This window comes from Hemiscyllium ocellatum, chromosome 3, assembly GCF_020745735.1.
Source record: "Hemiscyllium ocellatum isolate sHemOce1 chromosome 3, sHemOce1.pat.X.cur, whole genome shotgun sequence".
Lineage (NCBI taxonomy): Eukaryota > Metazoa > Chordata > Chondrichthyes > Orectolobiformes > Hemiscylliidae > Hemiscyllium > Hemiscyllium ocellatum.
This window is the reverse complement of record NC_083403.1, coordinates 2,668,325-2,677,145: the sequence shown is the minus strand read 5'-3', so window position 1 is coordinate 2,677,145 and position 8,821 is coordinate 2,668,325. Positions and strand designations below refer to the sequence as shown.

Sequence of the window (8,821 nt, the reverse complement as noted above, 5' to 3'; positions counted from 1 at the left end):
TGTGAATGAATGGCACAGTAACCTCTGACCCCTGGCAGCCAGAAAGGCTGAGCCTTCACTCCTTCATCACCGGCCAGGAGGTGGAGGAGCTGGAGCCGGTGTCGGTGTTGGAGCCAGTGTCGGTGTTGGAGCCAGTGTCGGTGTTGGAGCTGGAGCCAGTGTCAGTGTTGGAGCCAGTGTCGGTGTTGGAGCTGGAGCCGGTGTTGGAGCCAGTGTCGGTGTTGGAGCTGGAGCCGGTGTTGGAGCCAGTGTCGGTGTTGGAGCTGGAGCCAGTGTCAGTGTTGGAGCCAGTGTCGGTGTTGGAGCTGGAGCCGGTGTTGGAGCTGGAGCCGGTGTTGGAGCTGGAGCCGGTGTTGGAGCCGGTGTCGGTGTTGGAGCCGGTGTCGGTGTTGGAGCCGGTGTCGGTGTTGGAGCCGGTGTCGGTGTTGGAGCTGGAGCCGGTGTTGGAGCTGGAGCCGGTGTTGGAGCCGGTGTCGGTGTTGGAGCTGGAGCCGGTGTTGGAGCTGGAGCCGGTGTTGGAGCTGGAGCCGGTGTTGGAGCCGGTGTCGGTGTTGGAGCCGGTGTCGGTGTTGGAGCTGGAGCCGGTGTTGGAGCTGGAGTCGGTGTTGGAGCTGGAGTCGGTGTTGGAGCCGGTGTCGGTGTTGGAGCCGGTGTCGGTGTTGGAGCTGGAGCCGGTGTTGGAGCTGGAGCCGGTGTTGGAGCCGGTGTCGGTGTTGGAGCTGGAGTCGGTGTTGGAGCTGGAGCCGGTGTTGGGCTGGGGTGGACAGAGTTACACATCACACACCAGGGTATAGACAACAGGTTTAATTGGAAGCACGAGCTTTCAGAGCGACGCTCCTTCATCAGGTGGGAGTGGAGGACACAATTGTAAGACACAGAATTTATAGCAAAAGTTTACAGTGTGATGTAACTGAAATTATAGATTGACAAATACCTGGGTTGTCTGAATTTATGTAAAACTCCGTTATCTCACTTATTAGATTAGAATCAACCTAAACATCAGATCATAGACAGAGAACACAGGGGGCTAACACCTTCAACATATTGTCTAACTATCACCATTGTTAACAGCTAACCCGAGAATGCAACTTTTAAAAAAAAGGTTATGTAATTTACACATGAAAGAAGTGAAACTATCACTGTGTTCTAACAGATGTAAGGCTTAACAGACAATCAATTTGTCAACGTATAATTTCAGTTACATCACACTGTAAATGTTTGCTATAAATTCTGTGCTAGGATTGAGCCCTCCACTATCACCTGATGAAGGAGCGACGCTCCGAAAGCGAGTGTGCTTCCAATTAAACCTGTTGGGACTATAACCTGATGTTGTGGTTTAGCTCCCTCTCCCAGTCTATGTCACTCTCTGTGTCTGTGTCACTCTCTCATAGTGTGTGTCTCCCTCTCTCTCTCTCCGTCTGTGCCCCTCCCCACACCCCCAAACCCCCACACCCCCAGGTTTACTCACCCTGGCCACTCTCTCCCAGGCTCTGTCTCCCCATGTCCTGCACATGACTAAGCACACAGCCCAGAAGCCTCACTCTGTAAGGACAGTATCTCATGAGTTGAAGTTCCTCATTTGCTGGGGAATATCTGAGTAATGTTAGCTCCACCGTTATTTTCACAGCCTCAGCTCTCCTCACTTCCACAGTGTACATCGCCTCCCAGTCAGGAAAGGCAGAGACGGCAGACTCTCACACACTCTCGGGGACGATACCCACCCAATCAGCAACTGCAATCCTCCCGGTTACTGCAGCTCAGGGCCACAGCGAAACCTCCTCGACTCGTTCAAACCGAAACTGCAGCTCCCTCTACACCATCCCCCATCAAACACTCCCAGGACAGGGACAGCACAGGGTCTGATACAGAGTAAAGCTCCCTCTACACTGTCCTCCATCAAACACTCCCCCAGGACAGAGACAACACAGGGTTAGATACAGAGTAAAGCTCCCTCTACACTGTCCCCATCAAACACTCCCAGGGACAGGGACAGCACGGGGTTAGATACAGAGTAAAGCTCCCTCTACACTGTCCCCCATCAAACACTCCCCCAGTAAAAAATGAGGTCTGCAGATGCTGGAGATCACAGCTGCAAATGTGTTGCTGGTCAAAGCACAGCAGGTTAGGCAGCATCTCAGGAATAGAGAATTCGACGTTTCGAGCATAAGCCCTTCATCAGGAATAAGAGAGAGAGCCAAGCAGGCTAAGATAAAAGGTAGGGAGGAGGGACTAGGGGGAGGGGCGATGGAGGTGGGATAGGTGGAAGGAGGTCAAGGTGAGGGTGATAGGCCGGAGTGGGGTGGGGGCGGAGAGGTCAGGAAGAGGATTGCAGGTTAGGAGGGCGGTGCTGAGTTGAGGGAACCGACTGAGACAAGGTGGGGGGAGGGGAAATGAGGAAGCTGGAGAAATCTGAGTTCATACCTTGTGGTTGGAGGGTTCCCAGGCGGAAGATGAGGCGCTCCTCCTCCAGCCGTCGTGTTGTTGTGTTCTGCCGGTGGAGGAGTCCAAGGACCTGCATGTCCTCGGTGGAGTGGGAGGGGGAGTTAAAGTGTTGAGCCACGGGGTGATTGGGTTGGTTGGTTCGGGCGGCCCAGAGGTGTTCTCTGAAGCGTTCCGCAAGTAAGCGGCCTGTCTCCCCAATATAGAGGAGGCCACATCGGGTGCAGCGGATGCAATAGATGATGTGTGTGGAGGTACAGGTGAACTTGTGGCGGATATGGAAGGATCCCTTGGGGCCTTGGAGGGAAGTGAGTGTGGACCCCTCCACAACTCCCCCTCCCACTCCACCGAGGACATGCAGGTCCTTGGACTCCTCCACCGGCAGAACACAACTACACGACGGCTGGAGGAGGAGCGCCTCATCTTCCGCCTGGGAACCCTCCAACCACAAGGTATGAACTCAGATTTCTCCAGCTTCCTCATTCCCCCTCCCCCCACCTTGTCTCAGTCGGTTCCCTCAACTCAGCACCGCCCTCCTAACCTGCAATCCTCTTCCTGACCTCTCCGCCCCCCACCCCACACCGGCCTATCACCCTCACCTTGACCTCCTTCCACCTATCCCACCTCCATCGCCCCTCCCCCTAGTCCCTCCTCCCTACCTTTTATCTCAGCCTGCTTGGCTCTCTCTCTCTTATTCCTGATGAAGGGCTTATGCTCGAAACGTCGAATTCTCTATTCCTGAGATGCTGCCTGGCCTGCTGTGCTTTGACCAGCAACACATTTGCAGCTGTGATCTCCAGCATCTGCAGACCTCATTTTTTACACATCAAACCCTCCCAGGACAGGGATGGCACAGGGTTAGATACAGAGTAAAGCTCCCTCTACACTGTCCCACATCAAACACTCCCAGGACAGGGACAGCGCGGGGTCAGATACAGAGTAAAGCTCCCTCTACACTATCCCCCATCAAACACTACCAGGACAGGGACAGCATGGGGTTAGATACAGAGTAAAGCTCCCTCTACACTGTCCCACATCAAACACTCCCAGGACGGGGACAGCATGGAGTTAGATACAAAGTACAGTGGGCACTCCAGCGCGAACAGCTCCCTGTACCCAGCGCGAACAGCTCCCTGTACCCAGCGCTAACAGTTCCCTGTATCCAGGGCTAAAAGCTCCCTGTATCCAGGGCTAACAGCTCCCTGTACCCAGCGCTAACAGCTCCCTGTACCCAGTGCTAACAGCTCCCTGTACCCAGCGCTAACAGCTCCCTGTACCCAGCGTTAACAGTTCCCTGTATCCAGGGCTAACAGCTCCCTGTATCCAGCGCTAACAGCTCCCTGTGCCCAGGGCTAACAGCTCCCTGTGCCCAGGGCTAACAGCTCCCTGTGCCCAGGGCTAACAGCTCCCTGTACCCAGCGCTAACAGCTCCCTGTACCCAGCGCTAACAGCTCCCTGTACACAGGGCTAACAGCTCCCTGTACCCAGCGCTAACAGCTCCCTGTGCCCAGGGCTAACAGCTCCCTTTACCCAGAGCTAACAGCTCCCTGTATCCAGGGCTAACAGCTCCCTGTAACCAGCGCTAACAGCTCCCTGCACCCAGCGCTAACAGCTCCCAGTGCCCAGGGCTAACAGCTCCCTTTACCCAGAGCTAACAGCTCCCTGAAACCAGCGCTAACAGCTCCTTGTATCCAGAGCTAACAGCTCCCTGTATCCAGGGCTAACAGCTCCCTGTGCCCAGCGCTAACAGCTCCCTGTGCCCAGGGCTAACAGCTCCCTGTACCCAGAGCTAACAGCTCCCTGTGTCCAGGGCTAACAGCTCCCTGTACCCAGCGCTAACAGCTCCCTGTGCCCAGGGCTAACAGCTCCCTGTACCCGGTGCTAACAGCTCCCTGTATCCAGGGCTAACAGCTCCCTGCACCCAGGGCCAACAGCTCCCTGTACCCAGCGCTAACAGCTCCCTGTATCCAGGGCTAACAGCTCCCTGTAACCAGGGCTAACAACACCCTGTACCCAGCACTAACAGCTCCCTGTAACCAGGGCTAACAACACCCTGTACCCAGCGCTAACAGCTCCCTGTACCCAGCGCTAACAGCTCCCTATACCCAGGGCCAACAGCTCCCTGTACCCAGGGCTAACAGCTCCCTGTACCCAGCGCTACAGCTCCCTGTACCCAGGGCTATCAGCTCCCTGTATCCAGCGCTAACAACTCCCTGTACCCAGCACTAACAGCTCCCTGTACCCAGCGCTACAGCTCCCTGTACCCAGGGCTAACAGCTCCCTGTACACAGAGCTAACAGCTCCCTGTATCCAGGGCTAACAGCTCCCTGTATCCAGGGCTAACAGCTCCCTGTACCCAGGGCTAACATCTCCCTGTACACAGGGCTAACAGCTCCCTGTACTCAGCGCTAACAGCTCCCTGTACGCAGGGCGAACAGCTCCCTGTACTCAGCGCTAACAGCTCCCTGTCCCCGGTGCTAACAGCTCCCTGTACCCAGGGCCAACATCTCCCTGTGCCCAGGGCTAACAGCTCCATGTACCCAGCGCTAACAGCTCCCTGTACCCAGGGCTAACAGCTCCCTGTGCCCAGCGCTAACAACTCCCTGTGCCCAGAGCCAACAGCTCCCTGTACCCAGCGCTACAGCTCCCTGTACCCAGGGCTATCAGCTCCCTGTATCCAGCGCTAACAACTCCCTGTACCCAGCACTAACAGCTCCCTGTACCCAGCGCTACAGCTCCCTGTACCCTGGGCTAACAGCTCCCTGTACACAGAGCTAACAGCTCCCTGTATCCAGGGCTACCAGCTCCCTGTATCCAGCGCTAACAGCTCCCTGTACCCAGGGCTAACAGTTCCCTGTACCCAGGGCTAACATCTCCCTGTACACAGGGCTAACAGCTCCCTGTACTCAGCGCAAACAGCTCCCTGTGCCCAGGGCTACCAGCTCCCTGTACCCAGAGCTAACAGCTCCCTGTACCCCGTGCTAACAGCTCCCTGTATCCAGGGCTAACAGCTCCCTGCACCCAGGGCCAACAGCTCCCTGTACCCAGCGCTAACAGCTCCCTGTATCCAGGGCTAACAGCTCCCTGTAACCAGGGCTAACAACACCCTGTACCCAGCGCTAACAGCTCTCTGTGCCCAGGGCTAACAGCTCCCTGTACCCAGGGCTAACAGCTCCCTGGACCCAGAGCTAACAGCTCCCTGTAACCAGGGCTAACAACACCCTGTACCCAGCGCTAACAGCTCCCTGTAACCAGGGCTAACAACACCCTGTACCCAGGGCTAACAGCTCCCTGTACCCAGGGCTAACAGCTCCCTGTACCCAGCGCTACAGCTCCCTGTACCCAGGGCTATCAGCTCCCTGTATCCAGCGCTAACAACTCCCTGTACCCAGCACTAACAGCTCCCTGTACCCAGCGCTACAGCTCCCTGTACCCAGGGCTAACAGCTCCCTGTACACAGAGCTAACAGCTCCCTGTATCCAGGGCTACCAGCTCCCTGTATCCAGCACTAACAGCTCCCTGTACCCAGCGCTACAGCTCCCTGTACCCAGGGCTAACAGCTCCCTGTACACAGAGCTAACAGCTCCCTGTATCCAGGGCTACCAGCTCCCTGTATCCAGCGCTAACAGCTCCCTGTATCCAGGGCTAACAGCTCCCAGTACACAGGGCTAACAGCTCCCTGTACTCAGCGCTAACAGCTCCCTGTACGCAGGGCTAACAGCTCCCTGTACTCAGCGCTAACAGCTCCCTGTACCCAGGGCTAACAGCTCCATGTACCCAGCGCTAACAGCTCCCTGTACCCAGGGCTAACAGCTCCCTGTGCCCAGCGCTAACAGCTCCCTGTGCCCAGAGCCAACAGCTCCCTGTAACCAGCGCTAACAGCTCCCAGTACCCAGGGCTAACAGCTCCCTGTGCCCAGAGCCAACAGCTCCCTGTACCCAGCGCTACAGCTCCCTGTACCCAGGGCTATCAGCTCCCTGTATCCAGCGCTAACAACTCCCTGTACCCAGCACTAACAGCTCCCTGTACGCAGCGCTACAGCTCCCTGTACCCTGGGCTAACAGCTCCCTGTACACAGAGCTAACAGCTCCCTGTATCCAGGGCTACCAGCTCCCTGTATCCAGCGCTAACAGCTCCCTGTATCCAGGGCTAACAGCTCCCTGTACACAGGGCTAACATCTCCCTGTACCCAGGGCTAACAGCTCCCTGTACTCAGCGCTAACAGCTCCCTGTACCCAGGGCTAACAGCTACCTGTACTCAGCGCTAACAGCTCCCTGTCCCCGGTGCTAACAGCTCCCTGTACCCAGGGCCAACATCTCCCTGTGCCCAGGGCTAACAGCTCCATGTACCCAGCGTTAACAGCTCCCTGTACCCAGGGCTAACAACTCCCTGTACCCAGCGCTGACAACACCCTGTACCCAGGGCCAACAGCTCCCTGTACCCAGGGCTAACAGCTCCATGTACCCAGCGCTAACAGCTCCCTGTACCCAGGGCTAACAGCTCCCTGTGCCCAGCGCTAACAGCTCCCTGTGCCCAGCGCCAACAGCTCCCTGTACCCGGCGCTACAGCTCCCTGTACCCAGGGCTATCAGCTCCCTGTATCCAGCGCTAACAACTCCCTGTACCCAGCACTAACAGCTCCCTGTACCCAGCGCTACAGCTCCCTGTACCCTGGGCTAACAGCTCCCTGTACACAGAGCTAACAGCTCCCTGTATCCAGGGCTACCAGCTCCCTGTATCCAGCGCTAACAGCTCCCTGTATCCTGGGCTAACAGCTCCCTGTACCCAGGGCTAACATCTCCCTGTACACAGGGCTAACAGCTCCCTGTACTCAGCGCTAACAGCTCCCTGTACCCAGGGCTAACAGCTCCCTGTACCCAGGGCTAACAGCTCCCTGTCCCCGGTGCTAACAGCTCCCTGTACCCAGGGCCAACATCTCCCTGTGCCCAGGGCTAACAGCTCCATGTACCCAGCGTTAACAGCTCCCTGTACCCAGGGCTAACAACACCCTGTACCCAGCGCTAACAACACCCTGTACCCAGGGCCAACAGCTCCCTGTACCCAGGGCTAACAGCTCCATGTACCCAGCGCTAACAGCTCCCTGTGCCCAGAGCCAACAGCTCCCTGTACCCAGCGCTAACAGCTCCCAGTACCCAGGGCTAACAGCTCCCTGTACCCAGGGCTAACAGCTCCCTGTACCCAGCGCTACAGCTCCCTGTACCCAGGGCTAACAACTCCATGTACCCAGCGTTAAAGCTCTCTGTACCCAGGGCTAACAGCTCCCTGTAACCAGCGCTAACAGCTCCCTGTGCCCAGCGCTACAGCTCCCTGTACCCAGGGCTAACAGCTCCCTGTGCCCAGGGCTAACAGCTCCCTGTACCCAGGGCTAACAGCTCCCTGTACCCAGGGCTAACAGCTCGCTGTACCCAGCGCTACAGCTCACTGTACCCAGGGCTAACACCTCCCTGTGCCCAGGGCTAACAGATCCCTGTGCCCAGGGCTAACAGCTCCCTGTACACAGCGCTAACAGCTCCCTGTGCCCAGGGCTAACAGCTCCCTGTACCCAGCGCTAACAGCTCCCTGTACCCAGGGCTAACAGCTCCCTGTAACCAGCGCTAACAGCTCCCTGTACCCAGGGCTAACAGCTCCCTGTACCCAGCGCTAACAGCTCCCTGTACCCAGGGCCAACAGCTCCCTGTACCCAGCGCTAACAGCTCCCGGTACCCAGGGCTAACAGCTCCCTGAAACCAGCGCTAACAGCTCCCTGTACCCAGGGCTAACAGCTCCCTGTACCAAAGAGCGAACAGCTCCCTGTATCCAGGGCTACCAGCTCCCTGTATCCAGCGCTAACAGCTCCCTGTATCCAGCGCTAACAGCTCCCTGTGCCCAGGGCTAACAGCTCCCTGTACCCAGGGCTAACATCTCACTGTACCCAGAGCTAACAGCTCCCTGTATCCAGGGCTAACTGCTCCCTGTGCCCAGGGCTAACAGCTCCCTGTATCCAGGGCTAACAGCTCCCTGTATCCAGGGCTAACATCTCCCTGTACACAGGGCTAACAGCTCCCTGTACCCAGCGCTAACAGCTCCCTGTGCCCAGGGCTAACAGCTCCCTTTACCCAGAGCTAACAGCTCCCTGTATCCAGGGCTAACAGCTCCCTGTAACCAGCGCTAACAGCTCCCTGAAACCAGAGCTAACAGCTCCTTGTATCCAGGGCTAACAGCTCCCTGTGCCCAGCGCTAACAGCTCCCTGTGCCCAGGGCTAACAGCTCCCTGTACCCAGAGCTAACAGCTCCCTGTGTCCAGGGCTAACAGCTCCCTGTACCCAGCGCTAACAGCTCCCTGTGCCCAGGGCTACCAGCTCCCTGTACCCGGTGCTAACAG

General features: G+C 57.4%; 1 protein-coding gene across 4 annotated transcripts in view; it reads right to left on the bottom strand.

Annotated features, from left to right (window-relative positions):
- Positions 1 to 8,821, bottom strand: part of LOC132830202 (equilibrative nucleoside transporter 1-like) — a 245,423-nt gene that overhangs the window by 138,924 nt on the left and 97,678 nt on the right. Inside the window, exon 1 of one of the 4 annotated variants that reach the window (XM_060847778.1) lies at positions 1,469 to 1,524. The exons of 2 other annotated variants lie outside the window; for them this stretch is intronic. Coding sequence is in view for 1 of the 2 variants with exons in the window: in XM_060847790.1 (XP_060703773.1) it covers positions 1,469 to 1,502 (34 nt within the window). In the remaining variant the exon portion in view is untranslated. Of the gene's footprint in view, positions 1 to 1,468; positions 1,525 to 8,821 lie in introns of those variants that run through there. One more of the 4 variants, XM_060847790.1, reaches the window with a different exon arrangement.